Source organism: Zeugodacus cucurbitae, chromosome 6, assembly GCF_028554725.1.
Source record: "Zeugodacus cucurbitae isolate PBARC_wt_2022May chromosome 6, idZeuCucr1.2, whole genome shotgun sequence".
Classification (NCBI taxonomy): Eukaryota; Metazoa; Arthropoda; class Insecta; order Diptera; family Tephritidae; genus Zeugodacus; species Zeugodacus cucurbitae.
In genome coordinates, this window is record NC_071671.1 from 48,198,678 (window position 1) to 48,221,140 (window position 22,463).

The window sequence follows — 22,463 nt, forward strand, 5'->3', positions numbered from 1 at the left end:
CTTTGAAGGTTCAGTGCTAAATTTTTTTCGCGATATTTATACTTGTTTGCAAGTAATTTTCTACAATTATTATACTTTTGTGGTGGCGAACGGTTTGCAATGCATACAGTTATGCGCATAAAATATATGATCATTACATTGTAGATAACTGCCATTTCCTCAATAAAAATAGACTGAACTTGAAGAAGCGAACCGAACATAGTAACTACGAAACTCATAAATCCAACTTAAAACAACTTTTGGGTTCACTGCACAAATATACTCTCATAAAATATTGCAGTTAACCAACACATACACACACTCATATGGGGACTCATATATTCTTTAGAAAGCACTCACACATTCGTAGCAAAAGCACATTTGTGGTCAGCGCGGTTGTTTACCTTTTTTAAGTGTCTTTAACAGAGAGCAGAGCGCGGCATGGTGCGGCGCAACGCGGCTTTTTCGACATCTTTGGCACTCCGTGAAAAGGGCCAATGAACCTTTTTTTATCGCTTGACCAAAGCACACTTTGCCGCAGCTGCATTTGCTGGCCGACAAGCGGCAGTTCATGCATTTTATTGCAATGATGACAACAGCAACAACAACAACAACATGGCCAATGCAGATTGTTACACTCGTGTGCTAAGTGTTACTGCTGCAGTTGTCACTGTTTGGTTTCAATTTATCTTAGAAATGTTTGGTTTGCCAAAAAATTCACACTTCCATAGCTGTCAACAACAACAGCCCTTTGTATGGACGTACCTAGGCCAATATGTAAATGGGTTTCCCTGCCTTCAAATGCATACATACATATATACGTTTGCAAAAAATTCCTGTCATTGACCAAGCAGTGCACCGAAATTTTCCGACTCTACGTCGACGACAACTCGCATAAATTGTGCTTGAATGCTACAATGACCGGCCGGTGAATGGAATGTGTGCTCTTATGAATGAATGAATGAGGGCACAACCAACACGTGCGGTCAACATATGCAAATACATAATGCAAAACAAGTGCGAATACAATTGTTTAGAATTGCAAATTTAATTGTAAGGGTTTTACAATCACTTGCATACCTACAGTAGGTGTATTCGATTGGCCACATCACTCTACTCGCTATATGTATTTGAGCTAGTCCAATTCCAATTGCTTCTGGAAAAGCAACATAGTTACTGAGTTGAATTCTATATAAAAAGAGTATGTGAGAGTGCAAAAAGATAATTTCGTATACCTCGGAACCAGCATCAACAGCACGAAAAATATCAGCCTCGAAATCCAGCGCAGAATCACTCGTGCCAACAGGTGCTACTATGGACTGAGTAGGCAATTGAAAAGTAAAGTCCTTTCTTGACGAACCAAAATCAAACTCTACAAGTCACTTATCATTCTGTCAACATCAGATGAGACGACACTAGGAGTTTCCGAGAATAAAATTTTGCGCAAGATTAATGGTCCTCTTAACATTGACAACGGCGAATACCGCAGACGGTGGAACAATGAGCTGTACGAGTTATACGACGACTTTGACATAGTTCAACGAATAAAAAGTCAGCGGCTACGCTAGCTAGGTCATGTTGTCCGAATGGACGAAAACACTCCAGCTCTGAAAGTGGAAGGAAGGAAAAGGCCTCCACCCCATTGGAGGGACCAGGCGCGGACTGCGAAGGAAAGAGAAGAAGACATGATACAGTAAAATACCATTATATATATTATATCCTATGGGTCCGCGTGTCCTCCATTTATTTCTATATTCTGATAGCCTCTTGTTTTGACTGCAATATTATATATTTTGATGTCCAAATTTCTTTTTCAGTTTAAAGTGGGTTCGCCTTTCCCTCGGCTGACTTGTGGATTCCAGTTGATAGTGTTTTAGTAATAGCAGAAAGTCCACAGTATCCGTTCGTTCACATTCTGTTGGTGTTCGTGGTATGCCTGAATATTTCTAAGGAACCTTTTTTGAACCCGGGCTTTAAATGCCTTGTTCCATGCTCTTTTATGTAATTAAAAATCATAAAAAGCAAAATTTGATAAACCATACTTGCATCACACTGACTTATTAAATTAAATCTGATTTCAATATTAATTGGAATCTTTACAAATTTAGCGGAAAAATAAACAAGACTACAATTTGAATAGAAGTTCAAAATAAAATGAAAATTACTATTATTTTCCTTCTTAACTAATGACAAAACTTAAATCGTATCAGATCACCGTGTACACAATCTGTATTCCACATTAAAATAGGTTTTTACCCCCCACAGTGTGAAATGTGTACAGAATTATATAATAATTACCGTTGAACACGCACAGGTATCACTCGCCATATGTAAATCCCAATACCCCAATGAGGTAATAGCAGAGAGCAATAAGAATGTATTATGTAAATATAAATAATATATATGTATATACATTTATATAATATTTAAATATGAATGTATACACGTATGCACTAATGAAAGTATCTAAGTCGACTTAAGCAAATTTAGATATTTTGTTTCTGTTCAAAATTTATTTCGAAATTTTTATTGGTGTCTCTCTCTGAGGATGTAAAATACAACATCAAATCTTGTATAAGCTGGGCATAATGTCGCAGATTATCTTCATTAACTGAATTTGACTTCTGCTAATTTACCACGTTGTTACTTTAATAGTTGCTTACAAGTAGAAATGTACTTTTTTCCTCGTATGTAGAGATTTTATAGCTTTTTTACCTTTTTGGAAAGCCATTTTGGTGGCAGATTATTATTCTATTTGAAATGAAGGTACATGCAAAATGAAGGTCATGTACTGTGATAGAAATGTAAAGCTTCCCGATCGCCAACTACTCATAGTTTTATAGCATAGCGAATATTAAATACCTAATTCCTTTAGTCCGTGCCCACGATTCACGAAAATTGTACGCTGATAAGGAAGAGAGAAACCTTTAACAACCTTGCCATTAAATAGTACACATGTCATAAATTATTTTTAGGGGAGAATTTAACCTTAAACTCGTTAGAATTGGAACATGTTGCTAAGTTCTATAAATACATTTGCACATAAATAAATAAAAGTCCATATTCATATATATGAAAATATTGATATGTCCTTTATCAACGTACTTATCTAACTATTTATGATATGTAGTAGCCAACTGTAGCGATTAAAATGCTTATGTGCCTTTATTTTAGTATAATGGGATTAATATGTAAATGAGTTAAGTTTATTTATACAGGGGAGTGTTCAACGAACCGATTCTCATGTGATTTTGGGCAATATTGTATGTTTTGGTTGTGTGCTATATAAGTATATTGTTTATTTACAATACTTCCTGAGCTGAATTGAATTAAATTTAAGTTCGTTGACAGATTTTATTTAAATACCGATCAAGAACTTTTCGTTACGGCCGAGAATCAGCTCAAGAACCAGTAGAAATATTTTGTCTAGTTAAACAAAGTTCAATCGCTGAAAAAACAGTCCATGATAGAACAAAATTAGGATCAATTCCAGTAGATAAGATGATGACTGACTGATGACTTTTTGGAACTCTTTTATAGTAATAAACCCAACATTTTATGTCTATATGTGACAAGTTTCATTGACTTCTTTGAAAATTCATAACAGATCTACGACATTTATGGCTACTTGGGAAATACAGTTGAACTTCTCTAACTCGAATCACTATAATCCACAAAAAAAAAACTTCGAGTTAGAGAGATTTCCGAGTTACGGAAGGTAATTTGTATGAATTTTACTTCTATTGCCAATTCAAGAGTTCGAGTTATGGTATTTCAACTGTACTTGATCCAAGCTGTAATCATAATATGACATATATAACTGTATCCAGAGTTTTCACTTAAAAAGGGAGGAGGAAAAGGGAGACCTCCACTCCGATGGAAGGACCAGGTGGAGAGGGACCTGGCTTCGCTTGGTATAACCAATTGGCGCCAAACTGTCAGGAGGAGAGATGCGTGGCGCGCTGTTGTGGACTCGGCTATAACCGCGTAAGTGGTGTCTACGCTAGTCAAGAAGAAGAAGAGTTTTCACTAAGTTCTATGGAAGATATTCATTAAATTAACTCCTGTATTAAAGTTCCTGCTTTACTCTTGGGTAGGAGGGGGATTTATATGATAAATGTGTATAAAATGCATGACAAGGATGTTTATTACCATAAATTACCTACAGGTAGACATGATATGAAGTCATATGGCATGAATATTATATTAAAATGTAATTATTCTCCACTCTTCCTTATTCAACTTTTTATGCTCCTAAAATATTTGGTCAACTATTTCTGTTTATTATACAAAATTGGAATTATCTTAAGCTGTTAAACAGCATTAAACGCGTACAAGCTTTCACAAGTATGTAATATACAATATACAAAGATGAAGACATAAATACACACTCATAACGGCATATGCAAATGCAAATATTTCTGATTTGAGACACCTGATAAACCATTTGTCTAGACTTGATAATTGCACAATAGCCGAATTGTTCGAAGGCTTGTTTAATGTAGTTAAATTCTGAAGCAACAATTTAACCGCCGGAAGTGAATTAAGTCTTGCCAGACGAAGTGACCATTAAATAATTGCATGCCAAAAGAGGAATGCGAGTGTGAATATGTAAATTTATAGTAAATTTATGTAGTTAACTGAGATTTTATACAAGTCAGAAGCAGCTGAATATCAAATATTCTTGCATTAGCGCGTTAGGAATAGAGATGTGGACATAGGTTGAGCATAAATTCATAACAAAGCTCTCGACCCGGTATTTACCCCAAAATCAAAGTGAAAGCAATGGATTAACTTTGGCAATCATGAACAGCTCTAATAAGAAGCCTTCCTACAATGATACAAACCCTGGGACATCATTTTGACCATATCATTATAGAAACAACCTTGCAAATCCCTAATGAGATAGTATCATTCAATAGCACTGGAACACTACTAAGTTTTTGCGACGTGAGAGCGTTAAATGTGATATTGTAATAACAGGTGATGGCACATTAGACCATAGGTCTCAGAGCGATTCTCTATATCGCAATTTAATATAATCTATATATATATATTTGGCGTAGGAACCGCTTTAAGCGGTTATAGCCGAATTCACCAGAGCGCGCCACTCATTCCTCCTTTTTGCTTTTTGGCGCCAACTGGAAACACCAAGTGAAGTCAGGTCACTTTGCACTTGGTCTTTCCACCGGAGTGGAGGTCGTCCTCTTCCGCGGCTTCCTCCAGCGGGTACTTTTAGAACTGCAGTGTTTTCATCCATTCGAACAACATGATCTAGCCAGCGTAGCCGCTGTCTTTTTATTAGCTGAACTATGTCAATGTAGTCGTATAACTTGTACAGATCATCGTTCCACCGTCTGCGGTATTCGCCGTTGTCAATGTTTAGAGGACCATAAATCTTCCGCAAAACTTTTCTCTCGAAAACTCCAAGAGTAATCTCATCGGAAGTTGTAATCGTCCACGCTTCTGCGCCATACATATTGGAATAATCAGCGATTTGTAGAGTTTGATTTTTGTTCGTCGAGAGAGGTCTTAACTTTTCAGTTGCCTACTCAGTTCAAAGTAACACCTGTTGGCAAGAGTGATTCTGCGTTGGATTTCAAGACTGACATTTTTGGTGTTGTTAATGCTGGTTCCCAGATAAACGAAATTATCTACAACTTCAAAGTTATGACTGTCAACAGTGACGTGGGAGCCAAGACGCGAATGCGCCGACTGTTTGCTTGATGACAGGAGATATTTCGTCTTGTCCTCATTCACCTCCAGACCCATTCGCTTCGCCTCCTTATCCAGTCTGGAAAATGCAGAACAAACGGCGCGGTTGTTGCTTCCGATGATCCGATATCATCGGCGTACGCCAGGAGCTGTACACTCTTGTAGAAGATTGTATCTTCTCTATTTTTTCCAGCAATAGATTGAAGAAGTCGCACGATAGTGAGTCACCCTGTCTGAAGCCTCGTTTGGTATCGAACGGCTCGGAGAGGTCCTTCCCAATCATGACGGAGCTTTTGGTGTTGCTCAACGTCAGCTTACATAGCCGTATTAGTTTTGCAGGGATACCAAATTCAGACATCGCGGCATAAAGGCAGCTCCTTTTCGTGCTATCGAAGGCAGCTTTAAAATAGATAAAAAGATGGTGAGTATCGATTCTTCTCTCTCGGGTCTTTCCCAAGATTTGGCGCATGGTGAATATCTGGTCAGTTGTCGATTTTCCAGGTCTAAAGCCACACTGATAAGGTCCAATCAGTTCGTTGACGGTGGGCTTTAGTCTTTCACACAATACGCTCGACAAAACCTTATATGCGATATTGAGGAGACTTATAGCACAGTAGTTGGCGCAGATTGTGGGGTTCCCTTCTTATGAATTGGGCAGAGCACACTAAGATTCCAATCGTCAGGCATGCTTTCTTCCGACCATATTCTACAAAGAAGCTGATGCATGCACCTTATCAGTTCTTCGCCGCCGTATTTGAATAGCTCGGCCGGTAATCCATCGGCCCCCGCCGCTTTGTTGTTCTTCAAGCGGGTAATTGCTATTCGAGAGAACCATTATATTCCTTGTACTGTTATATCTTAGTTACTCGGTTTACCCTAGTTATAAAAAATATATATCTTTCATCGTTACTATCCAAATACAATAATCATTACTTGAAAATTCAATATCCCACTTCAATTATTGTATTTCACCTTATTTTACATAAAATCACTTCAGCAACCTGTAATCTCAATCCTCGCCTTGTGTCTTCACTGATTTCCCGTTTGATGTAATGGCCATTAACTAATTAACTGTACATACCTATATCTACCTATATACAAATATATCCTCACCTCAATGTACATACACAGTGTGTACTGTCCATATGTAGCCTTTACCGTCCTCACACGATTTACATTCGTCTGTTTGCAATAAACTACGATTGCCTGTCTGGCAGCACCATTGGCTTATTTGATAAAAAGTAAAAGTACTTGCTGCTGTTGGGTCGGACTTAATATATTCGAGTATACATTGGACATATACTTATACTTAGGTATACAAGAACACTTTGAACATTTTTATACACTTATCTTTGTTTGCTAAATTTACGCTAAAAGCTTTTCTTAGCAGTCTGATATGCCGAAGGAGTCCGATTTATTGTTTGGCACAGAGATATTTATGTGTGTACGTATGTATGTATGTCTCTGTAGGATTTAACTCAGGATTGAACTCAGCAGAATTTAGTTAGGTAAAGTGAATGAGCGGTGATATAATAATTGGAAATCAATAACTTAAACGACAAGTTTAATTCTAATTCTGCGACTTCATGGGTTAAACAACAACAAAGTTCTAAGTTTGCGTAAGGAAGTAGCTTCGTAGAGAGTCTAACATTTATGAGGACATATAAGAAGATATTTAAGCATTAATAATTTGTTTTTTTTTCGGGAGGCACGTTCTTTGGTGAATTAAGTTATAAGTCGATAATTCCAAAAGGGAAATACACTTGACCTCAGATGACCTTCCAAAAATTAAAATGAACTTAAACTCACGTGACCTTTTAAAATTTGAAATTATCATGTTCTCATGCGATCCCTCGAATTGCAACTACCATTTTTATAAACCAGTGAAAAAAATATTTCGGGATCCCGAAATTTCGGGACTCAATATTTTTTATAACTCGGAGTATATTCAAAAGAAATGTAACATATATGACTAATTTCAGTAACTATTCTCTTTACTGCAAATTAAGTCTATGAACGGAGCACTATCAAAAAGTACATTTCGGGATCCCAAAATGGCAACCCTGGAATTTTAATAAATGTACTTCATCATAGAAATCATCGATCGAAAGCCTTAACTCTGGGGTTTTGATATTATTAGCCTATCAAAAAACACAAAAATAAACAACTTTAAATTCCGATTTGTACAAATTTCCCTCTGTTCTTAGCACTTTTAACGCAAATGACGTTCGGTGACCAGATTTTCTACGATTATCGTTGACAGCAAATCTATTCGCCGCCCATTAGAATAACGCACAAAAATAATTGATGTAATCATATTTAATTAAATTGTTTTGTTAAACAGTCAGGCAATGTGTGAAGGTAATTTCATTTAAATTTGCAATATTTTAAATTCCAGTAAATTTACTACAACAAATTTTTAGAGATAGTGGGAATTTTTTGTTTTCATAATTCATAGTTTCGCAATTAAGGTCCAACACAGTACCGAAGTGAAATTTCGGTTGGCATGACGTTCTCCAAACACTCTTTTCTTTAAAGATGATTCACATTTTATATCTATACATATGCATGTATTGGATAGTCCTCGAATCAACTCTATATAACTTTTGCTGAGGTAATATAATGAGCTTTGAATGTGCTTACTAAATCCAATATTAAACCTTTTTTTTTAACAAATTTGATGATAACATCGTATTTACATATATTATAGGTACTTACATAAAGGGTGATTTTTTAAGAGCTTGATAACTTTTTTAAAAAAAAAAACGCATAAAATTTGCAAAATCTCATCGGTTCTTTATTTGAAACGTTAGATTGGTTCATGACATTTACTTTTTGAAGATAATTTTATTTAAATGTTGACCGCGGCTGCGTCTTAGGTGGTCCATTCGGAAAGTCCAATTTTGGGCAACTTTTTCGAGCATTTCGGCCGGAATAGCCCGAATTTCTTCGGAAATGTTGTCTTCCAAAGCTGGAATAGTTGCTGGCTTATTTCTGTAGACTTTAGACTTGACGTAGCCCCACAAAAAATAGTCTAAAGGCGTTAAATCGCATGATCTTGGTGGCCAACTTACGGGTCCATTTCTTGAGATGAATTATTCTCCGAAGTTTTCCCTCAAAATGGCCATAGAATCGCGAGCTGTGTGACATGTAGCGCCATCTTGTTGAAACCACATGTCAACCAAGTTCAGTTCTTCCATTTTTGGCAACAAAAAGTTTGTTAGCATCGAACGATAGCGATCGCCATTCACCGTAACGTTGCGTCCAACAGCATCTTTGAAAAAATACGGTCCAATGATTCCACCAGCGTACAAACCACACCAAACAGTGCATTTTTCGGGATGCATGGGCAGTTCTTGAACGGCTTCTGGTTGCTCTTCACCCCAAATGCGGCAATTTTGCTTATTTACGTAGCCATTCAACCAGAAATGAGCCTCATCGCTGAACAAAATTTGTCGATAAAAAAGCGCGAAACACATTTCGAACCGAACACTGATTTTGGTAATAAAATTCAATGATTTGCAAGCGTTGCTCGTTAGTAAGTCTATTCATGATGAAATGTCAAAGCATACTGAGCATCTTTCTCTTTGACACCATGTCTGAAATCCCACGTGATCTGTCAAATACTAATGCATGAAAATCCTAACCTCAAAAAAATCACCCGTTATTTGTTAAGTAATTGAAGAGAGTTTAAGTACGCGTGATTTTCGAAATTTTTTCTATTATTAATTAATATTTATCCAGTTTGAATGCTATTTACAGATCACTTATAGTGTGATTATAATTTTTTTGATAAAAATTTTCAACGCCAAACCGTCACTCATGCAAAAACATAATTAATTTACATACATCCATATGTACATACATATATATAGGGCGAATAACTAATCGAATCACATCAAATTAAATAAATTCGAATCGTGATTCAATTCAACGACGCTGAAGCATGCGAGCATATGAAATTTTTCCCCAATTTTTAGCATTTGCAAATCGTAATAGAACTTTATATAAAATGCCGATTCTGAAATTGTCAAGCTATAGTTTATGAGCCAAGCTTCGAATATGAGGACTAACTTTGGTTATTTTGTTTTAATTTTTGTATTTGTGGTGAGCAAGTTTGGGAAATAATTTCGCATTTGAACTTCATAATTGTGTTTTTCACAATTGTTTTTTAGTGCTTTGTCAGTGCCGAGGATGAAAGTGTGGATTGCACTAAGCCGCCAAGTTTCTTTGTAAGTGAATCTTATTTTCGAATACGCGAGTGGATGCTTTCAAAGAGGAAGTTTTTCGAATTTCGGAAAAAATTGTCTAAAACGTGGAATTTACCCAACTTTAATTTAGTTTCAAGATCCCGTTTTTTTCAAAATTAAATCACTACTGCTGAAGTTCATCCCAAGGGTTGGTGATCTAACAAACGTATGCCCCTGTTGTTATTGTAATTCTTTTCGATAATTCGACTTTATGTGGTTTAGAGTTCAAGATGCATGGTCTTCGACTTCTTGCTGACCAATAAGTTTATATATTCGATATTCGTTGAGATTCGGTGTAATATTGTATAAATGGCTGCAGTTCAAGAAGCCAAGTACAGCGGCTGCTCAGATCTTCAAAGATCTTTACTAAAACTATGATACTTATGAAGAATTGTAGGAGTTCGGGAATTTGGTTAACTGAATTTGAAAGATCCTACCCATCTTCATTCTACGCAGCAGGCTCTGATATGGTATGTTAAACAGAATTCCCATATTAGACATAACATCAAAGCACGAAAAGGAATGGAGCTGTCAAGAGTTGTCATATGACCAGAATACCAGGTCTGTCGCCCAAAAAATTTTTGATAATCAAAAACTTTTATGATATTATAACCAGGTTACATTCGATAATCTTCACTTTAGACCTACGTTATCTCGGGTTCTTTATCAACCTATAGACTTCAATTTTGAAAAGAACTTTCACAACAGTAAACTGATTTTTCATGAAATAAGGAAAATAATAACTCATTGATCCCCGCTCGCGAGATATCTCTTCTTTTAGATTCCACAAAGTGACAAAGAGTGTTAACATAAATATAATCCCTTAAGCCATTCGAAATGTGCTGCCCACTACCTGATCTCAGTACCAAAGAGCTGTTGCAGCAATGTGCTCAAAATGATGGAGTGCTAAGTCGTATATTTGAGTAAAATATTTGAAACGAAATACCTTTCCTTCCTGCCACGACAGTGCCTGATCGAGTGCATTTTAAATAAAACGGAAGTGTTTGACGAGAATGGGGAGCCGGATGTCGACAAATTTAGAGCGTTGCTCGACACAACCGTTAAAGATAATGAAGAAATTTTCGCGATTATGGAGAAAGATCAGCGATTTGAAGACGAAGACCGCCGAGGAGGAGAGAAAAAATCCGGAATTTGCCGGAATTTATCAAGAGGTGTTTAACTTAAAGAAGTTTTTTTGTTAAGAATTATTGTCAAAAAGTTTTGGAGAAAAAGTGCAGAAAATTTCGTCAATATTGTAAAATAGAATAGAATTTATTACATTTAAATATTAAATAAAAGCAATGATTACGAAATTATGAAATGAAACTAAATTCTTATTGAGAAGCCTTGCTTCGTTAGATCTTTAAACAACTGTGTTGTGATTTCTTTACTTTTTTAAATGACGACTCGAAATGATTTCTTGATATCTAGACAGATCGTCCATACATACTATATCTTAGGAAATTCCAGACTTGTTCTTATTCAACGAGAATGTCTAAACAAATTTGAGTTACTTTTGAAATAAAACTAAATAATGCTTGAGAACATGAACCGATATCTCAGAGATTTAACGATACTGAGGACCTAATTTTTGTACCTGGAGGAATTTTTTAGATGCTTTGAATGATAATAATTAGATATCTCAGATATTAACCGATATTTTCGGTAAAATGTCAGCCTTTATTTAAATTATTTTAGCATTCCGAACTCCCGAACTCCTTTACAACATTTAGGGTTATTAGGTCTCCAGGGAGCTTTATTAATGGAAGTCTAACACTTTAATATATCTCTTATTTATATCTCTTCGAGAAGGGTTCTCGAATTATATTCCAATAAATGCGAGCATTAATTCAAAGGATTAACGATTTTCCCTAGTACATTAGCAGGATATTCATCACTGTAGGGACGACATGCAACCGTTAGATAAGTATATGGACATTTTTTAAATTTAAATTCTCTTTAATTTTTTCCTTTCATTCATGATTACCTGTCCCCCTGGAAATTGTGTGCTCTGTGAAATGCTGGTTGAGTACTGCTTAAGGCTTTGTAAGATTCTTAGTTTGTAGTAAGATTAGTTTCTAAATAGTGTACTTATGACCTTATGTGAAAATTAATGGCTTATATAAGAGAGTCAGATACAAGAAGTTATTTAGAAACCTCCAACCCAGAGCTAGCATAAGAATATGAATTCAGATTCTATTCTATCACTCGGTGTGATCTTGTCCATATAGCAGCAAGAAGAAGATTAGAAAAGTCTAATCTAATTATAATTTTAGGAGGTTGATCTGTGAGTGGCTAACATCTTGTCGCAATATCTCCTCTGCGGTGACGGCCTTGTTCTGAAGCGAATTTAATGAATAAGATTGTTATTAATAAGCTCACAAAACTACTTTTTTCAGTCTTCGAAGCTGATTATATTCTAAACAGTTTCTGAAGGAGTGGTCTTAAGGGATAATTTGTTCATAATGCTTATTGGTTAGCCCTTGAATCAACTCTATATAACAACTCTGAAGAAATATTCTGTGTTAGAGAAACTTATAATCGTTCGTGCTTCCTAAGACCAATATTAAACCTTTTTTTACGAATTTGATGACAACATCATATTTGCGTATATTTTAGGTACATATATAGTACGAATGATTTGCGAAATTATTTCTATGATTAATTACTATTAATTCTGCGCGTCCAGTTTCTACCAGTTTGTATCTGTATGCTATTTACAGATCACTTATAGAGTGATTATAATTTTGTTTATCAAAATTTTCAACTCAAAACCGTAACTCGTGCAAAAACTTAATTAATTTACATACACCCATTCATACACATGATATAGGGCGAATAACTAATCGAATCACATCAAATGAAATAAACTCGAAGCGTGTTTAAATTCAGCGTCACTGAAGCGTGCGAGCAAATGACATTTTTTTGCCATTTTTATCATTTGCTAACCATAATAGAACTTTATATAAAATGCCGATTCTGCAATTGCGAAGCATCAGTTGAAGTCTATAGTTTATGAGTCAAGCTTCGAATATGAAGGCCAACTTTGGATGTTTTATAGTGATTTTTGTTTGTGTGGTGAGCAAGTTTGTGAAATAATTTCACATTTGAACTTCATTTGAACTTCATATTTGTGTTTTTCACGATTTTTTAAGTGCTATGCCAGTGCCGAGGATGAAAGTGTGGATTGCACTAAGCCGCCACGTTTCATTGTAAGTGAATTTTAATTTCGAATACGCGAGTGGATCAGAAAATTCTCTTTAAGTGAGTGAGTGAGTGTTAAAAAAAAATTTACATTTAACGAAAGTCTACTTGTAAACCCGAAATTAGAAGAATGGAGACTTGGTGGACGAACACGACGTTTCAATAAGGGATAATTCAATTATTTATTACCCGCTGTGTTTTGGGCTCCAAATTCAACAGAAGGAAAATCGTTCCTCAAATAGCGCCCACACATCGATAGAACAAAGTAAACCTCAGAACAAGTTAAACTCTCATAAGAACCAGCAATCGTTCAGCAGATTGCAGGACCCTTCATTTCTTGGATAATTTCAAAAACATAGAATAAGCAGAAAGCTTGTTGAAAATATCCTTCAATCTGTTCACATCGACCAAAGGATCTCGTTATCTTCCAAACTTAAAACACTGATGTTATTTTTGTTCACCTCAAGATCTCGTGATATAACAAACTTAAATAACATTGTTGTTATTGTAACTATTTTCCGATAACGTAATATAAATATCAGGAGTTCAAGAAACCAAGTTTAGCGGCTACTCAGAGAATTTCTGGAACTAGGTCTCCAAACATTTTAAAAGGTCCTACAAATTTAATTTGTCCTACGACGCAGCCATTGAATTTGTTCCTTGATGTATCTCGGGTTCTTTGTCGCTCTTCAGACTGTAATTTGGTAAAGAACTTTCACAAAAGAAAACTGTTTTTTTTTTTTTAAAGGAAAATAAAAATTCTTTAATCCACTCTCGCATGACATTTCTTTATTGAGTATCGTTTAATTAACTAATGATTCATATATTATATATTCCCTTTAGCCGCTCCACATGTGCTGTCCGGTGCCTGATCTTAGTACCGAAGAGCTGATGGAGCAATGTGCTGAGTTTGCCAAACCTCCACCACCACCGCCGATCGGACGTGGCGGTCCAGCAAAGTTTGAGCATTCACATCATCATCCACCGCATATGCGTGGATTGCATCCACATCCTGTAAGTGCTGAGTTGTATATTTGAGTAAAACTATACTAAATTCATTTCACAAACTCTTCCTGCCGCGTCAGTGTCTGATCGAGTGCATTTTCAATAAAACCGAAGTTATTGGCGAGAATGGCGAGCCGGATGTGGACAAATTTAGCGCGCTGCTCGACACAACCGTTAAGGATAATGAAGAAATGGCCGCCATTATGGAGGAAGCATTCGAGGAGTGCACAGAGAAGGCCAGCGAGTTGAAAGCGAAGATCGCTGAAAAGATTAGCAAAAATCCGGAATTTGCCGAGAAAATAGCTAATCATAGAATGCAAGCGGCCTGTTCGCCTTTCGGCGCCATGCTGATGACTTGTGTAAATATGGAGACATTCAAAAACTGTCCCGCCTCTGTTTGGAATGATAGTACGGAATGTAACACGGTGCGTGACTTTATCAATGAGTGTAAGCGTGTTTGAATTAAAAAAAAAATAAAAAAAATAATAATAAATGGAATAAGAGTACAGAAAATTGTGGCAATATTGTAAAACAGATTTTAACAGAAATTTATTTTCGTAACCTCACGCATATATTAAATAAAAGTGATGTTTACAAAACAATCAGTTGGCACAGGCCTCATTGGAAATCTCCTATTCATTAGAACTTGACAATTACCATTGGTTGAAATAGTTGATGTGGTAACAGCATTGATGGATGATATATCGAATCTCAATGAAGAGGTGTGAGTAAGTCACACCATGTCGTGATTCCTTTACGTGACAGTTTTTTAATCTGTCTGCGCACACGTTCCTTGAAAGGATTTCGACCGATTTTATCACTATATTAAAAGTCCATAGAGTTCGCTAGAGTAACGAAATACATTATACAGCCCTCCAGGACTATGTTGACCGATTTCATTTATTTCCGCCGCTAACCTATAGTATATCCTAGAACACCTCATTTTCGTACCTGGGTCTTGAAAAGTTACTGTCCGATTTCGACAATTTCAAATTGTATGAATAATATTTATTAAGGTATCTCAGAGATTTACCGATATTTTTGATACAATGTCAGTCATATGCTGTGAGGACCTTCGTACCTAGGGCTATGAAAAGTTATTGTCCGTTTACTATTAACCTCGCACTTTGAAAAATTATTTCCGATTTCTACAATTTTTAGTACATATATGTATATTACTTTTGTATATGGGGGAAAATTGACAGTCCGATTACGACCATTACTAGATGATATTAATGCTTGTGACGATTTTTATGAGTCTATTAGCAGTTTTTCAACATATCTTTTTATAGAGGATGGACCTGGTGGGCCGGATTATTATCAGATCAGTAGATGGTAGAATTGAACGTCTGGCCATATGGTATCAGCTCATTGTGAATGATTCCCTTCCAATTCCACCAAACACACAGCAAAACCTTCCTGGCCGTTAACTCCGGCTTGGCCACTGTTTGAGACGATTCTCCTGCCTTCGACACCGACCGTTTTCGCTTGATATTGACGTATGTGATCCATTTTTCGTCGCCAGTCACCACAAACTTCAAAAATGGGTCGAGTTCGTTCCGTTTCAGCATCATATCGCAGGCGATGAGTCGGTCCAGAATGTTTTTTTTTTGCATCAATTCATGCGCCACCCAAACATCAAGGTTTTTTTGTGTATCCAGCCTTCTGCAGATGGTTTAAAATGGTTTGTTGACTAACTCCCAGTTGTCACGAGATGCCACATGCCGGTCTAACTCGATGCGTTTTTTTATTTGATCGGTATTTGTCGTCACAGGTCTTCCGTCGGCTGGCATATATATGTATAGTATTGCCAGATACGAGCTCTGTAGCGCTTTATACATAGCCACGAAATTCAAAACACAAAAAGGAGGAAGGGAGATATTTGCCAACCTAATATTTGACAGATGTCGATCGTCGCTTTTCGTCGTCTATGTGTTCTGCACTTAATCCTGTTCGTTCCTCTCAACAACATGTGAAGAGAGAGTGAAATGAAAGCAATCGTGGAGATGATGGCAAAAAGCAAAACAGAATTGATGTAGAAATGAGTTGTAGCCCACTGCTTGAATATGTCCTATATCTAATAACACATTAAATCCATAGTTTCACAATTAAAGTCTAACACAATTTCGAAAAGACTTTCTGTTATCACTACGACAACTGATAACCTATACAAATCTTACAGATCCGGCAAAACCTAGAGATCCTACAAAAATCAAAGACCATATAAGTTCTTATCTTCTCTTTCGGTATACAGAAACCATGAACGTTATCGAAATCTGGTGAAAAGATAAGGAAAAGCCAAGATGTTGGTAGGCAAGACTTTTTCGAAACACTCCTCTTTAAATCTGATTCTTATTCTGGAGATACATTGGAGAGCCCTTGAATCAACTCCATATACCAACTTAGAAGAAATACTCTTTTTTTTCACGCTTACTAAGTCCAATATTACATATAATTATTTTTTACAAAATTTGTTAATAACATCGTATTTACATATATTTTGCATTGTTGTTAAGTAATTAAAGATACCATCTAAAGTACAAATGATTTTCGAAACTATTTATATAATTGATTATGATTTATGCCCCGCGACTAGTTTCCACCATTCGTATGCTATTTACATAACACTTTTAGAGTGATTATAATTTTGTTTATCAAATATTTCAACGCCAAACCGTCACTCATGCAAAAACTTAATTAATGCATATACTCCCATAGACATACACCTATGTAGAGCGAATAAATAATCGAATCACATCGAATGCAATAAACTCGAAGCGTGGTTCAATGCAGCGTCGCTGAAGCCTGCACGCATATCACATTGTTTTTTGGAGTTTTTATCATTTGCAAACCGCAATAGAACTCTATATAAAAGGCCGATTCTGCAATTGCCAGGCATCAGTTGAAAACTATAGTTTATGAGCCAAGCCTCGAATATGAAAGCCAACTTTGGATATTTTGTAGTGATTTTAGTATTTGTGGTGAGGAATTTTGTGAAATAATTTCACATTTGAACTTCATATTTGTGTTTTTCACGATTTTTTTAGTGCTTTGCCAGTGCCGAGAATGAAAGTGTGGATTGCACTAAGCCGCCACGTTTCATTGTAAGTGAATTTTATTTTCGAATATGCGAGTGGATCCATGAATTCTTTCAATGTGGAAGTTTTTTTTTTAATAAATAGGGATTTAACCAAAACTGAAATTAACCGAACAAGAATTTAGTGGATAAAAGCGAAGATCCAACATATTGTAGGACGATCCACTATTGGAAAACATCAAGTATCTAATAACAAACAGAGGCAGAGCAAAAACCTCTATAGTGCGTTGAATTTAATTTCACGATCACGTTGTTTCTCAAACCACTACTGTTGTTGTCCATCTCAAGCGTTCGTGATGTAACAAACTTTAGCCACTCTTGTTATTGAAATTCTTTTCCGGTAATTCGACTTTATCTGTTTTAGAGTTCAAGATGATCTTCGACTTCTTGCTGACTAAAAAGTATATACACTTATAAGATCGATTATAAGACCGAAGAGGTGGACTCTTGTGAGATATTGTACAAATAACTGCAATTCAACGTACCAAGTGCAGCGGCTGCTCAGATCTTCAGAGAACTTTACTAAACGTTGAACATTTATGAGGAATTAAAGGAGTTCTGGAACTGGTTAACTAAATTTGAAAGATCCTACCGATCTTCATTGGCAGCCGCTAATCTTGGTCTATTAAATAAAAATCAAAAATTAGACAGTCAAAGGATGAAAAGGAATAGAGCTCTCAAGTATTGTCAGTCGCCCAGAGAATTTTCGAAATTCAAGAACTTTTAAACACGTTATAACCTGCTGACATACGATAAATTTTACTTTAGACCTAAATATTCTCAGCTAACTCGGGTTCTTTGTCGATCTACAGACTTTCATGAAATAAGGATAAAAACTCATTGATCCACGCTCGCATATTATTTCTTCTTTTCGATTCCACCAAGTAACAAAATATAATCCCTTTAGCCACTCGAGATGTGCTGCCCAGAACCAGACCTGAGTACTAAAGAGCTGATGGAGCAATGTGCTGAATATGCTGGACAATCACATCCATATCAAGTAAGTGCTGAGTTGCATGTATATTTGAGTAACATATTTGAAACTAAATACCTTTCCTTCCCACCGCGACAGTGTTTGATCGAGTGCATTTTGAATAAAACCGAAGTTTTGGGGGGAAACGGTGAACCCGATGTCGACAAATTTAGCGCTCTGCTCGACACAACTGTTAAAGATAATGAAGAAATGGCCGCCATTATGGAGGAAGCATTTGAGACTTGCACAGAAAAGTTAAGCGAGTTGAAGACGAAGATAGCCGAAAAGATGAGCCAAAATCCGGAATATGCCGAGAAAATGGCCAATCATAGAATGCAAGCGGGCTGTTTGCCCTATGGCGCTGTTCTGATGAATTGTGTTCATACGGAGACATTTGAAAATTGCCCCGCTTCTGTTTGGAATGATAGTACGGAATGTAACACTGTGCGCGACTTTATTAAGGAGTGTAAGCATGAATAAATTAAAGAAGTTCTTTTATTAAGAATTATTGTCGGAGAGTGTTGGAGTAAGAGGATAGGAAATTATTGCAATATTATAAACATAAATTTATTTTCTTAACCTTATATATGAAATAAAATCGATATTTACGAAATAAGCCTCACTGAAATCTCCGTCTTTGTTAGACCTTGACAATTGCTGTTGATTGACACAAAGTTTAAACAGTTGATGCGGTGATTTATTTACTCTTTTGAACCACGATTCGAAATGATTTCTTGGTATCTGTTTGTTTCTATAACACTTTTTGGTTATGGACAGGGTTTAATATATCAATGCTATACTTAGCATGAATTATATATAGTATTTATATCCAATATTATACGATCACTTAATTTTACTAAGATATCTTACATATTGGGTTATATGGCAAAAAACCAGCCGGAAGTTTGCAATCCCCACAACAGCCGGATCCGACCAAGGACTGTTATTTCTGCGACCCAGACCTGTCTGGATCGGTAAGTGGTCTAAAACTGTCATTAATTGAGCAACACCTTGCAGCAGGGTTGCTCTCCATCCTTTAATCCGCGCTGGCCTTGAGCCAGACAGTGCAATTAGCACCTAGTTTACTCACTGCGTCGCCACCCATTGCGAGGGGCTAAGATAGGACCTTAACGGTCCTCCGGAGCTCCAGGCAGCATGACTCCCAGTCTGATCAGACCCATCCCCAACCTTCATCCCGTTCCAATCCTCGTACCAGGACCACAACACAACTCCTGGTCCCTCGTACCGTCTGTTCCGTGTGTCAGACCGTAATAAGTCGGAACGTCACATCAGCTCTGGCTGGTGTCATTTTCCGACGTGTTCCGGCCTGCGCACCACCCTTGAGTGGAGTGAGTCATTCGTTGCCCCATGCCCGCAACAACCTCAAACGGAGTCGCCAAACAACACCCGTGTGTTGTCGACAATTTCCTCTGCGGGTTTTGCAGCAGCAATAACCCACACCTGTACATCACTCCCACACACCCAGGATCACCAACCTGGCCACTGGCCAACCGAGACAAAAGAAGCTTCTACAATTTAACTGCAACGGACTGCAGAGTAAGATCGAGGAGATAGTTGAGCTAATGAGTCGGGAAGGCGTATTGATAGCTGCAGTTCAAAAAACCAAGCTAAACTGCCGCTCGGATCTTCTAAGCTATGCCGGTTTCAACGTTATACGTAAGGATCGCGAGCGAGACAAAGGTGGTGGTTTGGCATTCATATTGCACTATATCAACATCGTTTAATCGATGGAAACATCGACGGCAAGGATACTACTCTAGAATGTCAGGGCATCGCTTTCCGGTCAGGCGATGTTGAGCTCGAAGTATTTAATATATACATCCCCCAGTTACATGTTGCCCAACAGGACATCACCCGACCATCGGTGCACTCCTTCGTGGTGAAAACCGATTGGTACTTGGCGACTTAAATCTACGTTTACGATCTATGGCATTCTTGCCTGTCAAATGATCGTCGGGGGATGGACGGATTGAAGATTCGACATTCTGCACAAGCCCCCACCAGAATTATGAGCACATGTAATAGCTCGCCTGATATTACAATCGCTAGCGGTGGTCTGATAAATAGCATAACCTGGCGACCTATGCTAACTCTCGCATCAGACCATCTGCCTATAATTGTCTCGAGCGAAAAACTTCCTGACTTTATTTCTGTGGACAACTGTATATTCGTTAACTTCAAAAAAGCTAACTGGGTCGGCTTCACAGAATTTACCGAGAGCACCTTCAACGCACTGCCCATTCCCACGGACGTATACGTTGGCAAACGTCAATTCCGCAAGGCAATCGCAGCTGCTACCGATCGGTTCATTCCTGCTGGACGAATTGCGGATATCCGCCCTAACTTCACAGCGGATGCAGCAGTTTTAGCCAATGAGTGCGATGCCTTACGCCATGTCGATAAGACGATTCGACGAACGGCAAATCAATATAAGCGGACGAAATGGGCAAAGCACCTGAAGTCTTGTAATCTTTCCACTAGGGTGGGTAAGCTCTGCACTACTGTCAAATACCTATCTAACCGGAGAAGGCATGATAACCGAGTTGAAATTCAATTTTAATTCGTTGGTCATGCCTCCTCGGACCCGAAAAAGTGCGCGAGCTATTTCAGCCGTCAATTTACACTGCACCCTTCGGTGGATAAGGCGAAAAGATGTGTTACCCGGAGGTTGCGCAAAATGCCAAAAGACTGCGCACCAATTACCTTCACCAGCGGCGAGGTTGCAGATGCCATTAAAAAGACCAATTCGTCCAAATCCATTGGCCCTGACAGTATAAACATGCTGTTTCTTAAACACCTTGGTTCGACGATAGTAAACTAACTCACCAAGGTTCTCAATCTGTCTTTGACCACTCTTAACATACCCGATTCGTGGAAAACCGGAAGAGTGGTCCCACTACTGAAACCAGGGAAACCAGCCAACCAAGGGGAGTCTTATCGTCCGATAACTCCTTTCCTCATTAGTGAAGACACTTGAGGTCTTGTTACTCCCGCCCTTCACTTACCACCTGAGCCTAGCGCAGCACCAACATGGATTCCGTAAAGTGCACAGTACCACCACAGCACTTAGTGTCATAAACGCTCAGATAACAAAGAAAAATGGTCTAAGTCAAAAACCTCCCTACAAGAGAACGGTTCTAGTAACGCTGGACTTGTCAAAAGCTTTTGACACAGTCAATCACACAACGCTACTAGAAGATATCGAACAATCTCTGCTACCTCCAGGACTGAAGAGGTGGACCATTAATTACCTGAACGGGCGACAATCATGCGTATCGTTTCGAGGGCAAACACCCAAGCTAAGAAGAATTAAAGATGGGGTAGCCCAGGGTGGTATCCTATCCCCCTTATAATTTAACTTCTACATTTCGAATTCATTAAATATTTTCTTTTCAATCTTTAATATCAGTCCCCATGCATTTTCGCCCCACACTTTCAATTTGCATTTCGCACGGAATGAAGTGTTAAATTCGATTTACTCTAACGCGCATGTACAGTGGTAGCGGCAAACAGCAACGTTTGCTGCGTTGGAACAAGAATGTATCGATTTCTTCGCCGAGTGCAAGAAGCATGGATTCAGCGCCGCCGGGATGCGTGCCATATGTGAGGTCATTTACAAACCTCGACCTATTTCACTTACTAATGCTACTACTGAATTTTATTTAATCACTCGATTTGATGTAGTCCACATAGCCTCAAAAATTTGCTTTCATTGCAAGCCTTCCGGAACAAATCTCAAAGGAGATACGAATACTTCAGTATTTAGCTTGCCATGTAATCACGAATCCAGAGGAAATGATGACAGAGCAGCCTTAGGTTAAGGAACTGACATCATCTAATATTAGGTAAAACCTGTATTTTCCACAGGTGTCCACATATTTTATGTCGACTGTCTAGTTGACTCTGAGCTCTATATCTTAGACAAATACTTAGAAGGAAATGATCTGTCATTTGTAGATCTAGGATAGATAGGCATGGTCGCAGCTCGGGTCTTTAATATGATCCCAATTACAATAAGTAAGGAAAGGCTAAGTTCGGGTGTAACCGAACATTTTATACTCTCGCAATTTATTGAAGCAATTGTATTAAGATAACACACAACTTTACCCATAAATTCGGCATAAAGTTTAATAGAATAACGAAAATCGTCATATGTAGATATGAGGGCTGATGTAATTCCTAAACCGATTCCACTCATTTTCCGCACCAAGCTACACTA

At 37.5% G+C, this 22,463-nt stretch overlaps 3 protein-coding genes and 1 pseudogene across 3 annotated transcripts in view; 3 read left to right on the top strand and 1 right to left on the bottom strand.

Annotated features, from left to right (window-relative positions):
* The window catches only part of Nckap5l_0 (Nck-associated protein 5-like), a 237,595-nt gene that overhangs the window by 192,241 nt on the left and 22,891 nt on the right, over positions 1–22,463 (bottom strand). The window lies entirely within an intron of this gene.
* Positions 9,739–11,176, top strand: LOC128922857 (uncharacterized; annotated as a pseudogene).
* On the top strand, positions 12,910–14,755 carry LOC105216978 (uncharacterized). Its single transcript, XM_054235117.1, has 4 exons — positions 12,910–13,022; positions 13,100–13,156; positions 13,992–14,162; positions 14,234–14,755. Exons 1-4 carry the CDS (start codon positions 12,960–12,962, stop codon positions 14,612–14,614), a joined length of 672 nt encoding a protein of 223 aa, XP_054091092.1. The 5' UTR covers positions 12,910–12,959; the 3' UTR covers positions 14,615–14,755.
* Positions 16,978–18,830, top strand: LOC105217004 (general odorant-binding protein 67-like). Its single transcript, XM_054235122.1, has 4 exons — positions 16,978–17,134; positions 17,201–17,257; positions 18,158–18,250; positions 18,323–18,830. Exons 1-4 carry the CDS (start codon positions 17,072–17,074, stop codon positions 18,701–18,703), a joined length of 594 nt encoding a protein of 197 aa, XP_054091097.1. The 5' UTR covers positions 16,978–17,071; the 3' UTR covers positions 18,704–18,830.

Bases quoted from the DNA above. Each gene is read 5' to 3' on its own strand.
- LOC105216978 (XM_054235117.1), top strand. From the start codon at position 12,960: ATGAGTCAAGCTTCGAATATGAAGGCCAACTTTGGATGTTTTATAGTG. The intron at 13,157-13,991 runs GTAAGTGAATTT...TATTCCCTTTAG, and splicing joins CTAAGCCGCCACGTTTCATT to CCGCTCCACATGTGCTGTCC. The intron at 14,163-14,233 runs GTAAGTGCTGAG...CTGCCGCGTCAG, and splicing joins GTGGATTGCATCCACATCCT to TGTCTGATCGAGTGCATTTT.
- LOC105217004 (XM_054235122.1), top strand. From the start codon at position 17,072: ATGAGCCAAGCCTCGAATATGAAAGCCAACTTTGGATATTTTGTAGTG. The intron at 17,135-17,200 runs GTGAGGAATTTT...CGATTTTTTTAG, and splicing joins TAGTGATTTTAGTATTTGTG to TGCTTTGCCAGTGCCGAGAA. The intron at 18,251-18,322 runs GTAAGTGCTGAG...CCACCGCGACAG, and splicing joins GACAATCACATCCATATCAA to TGTTTGATCGAGTGCATTTT.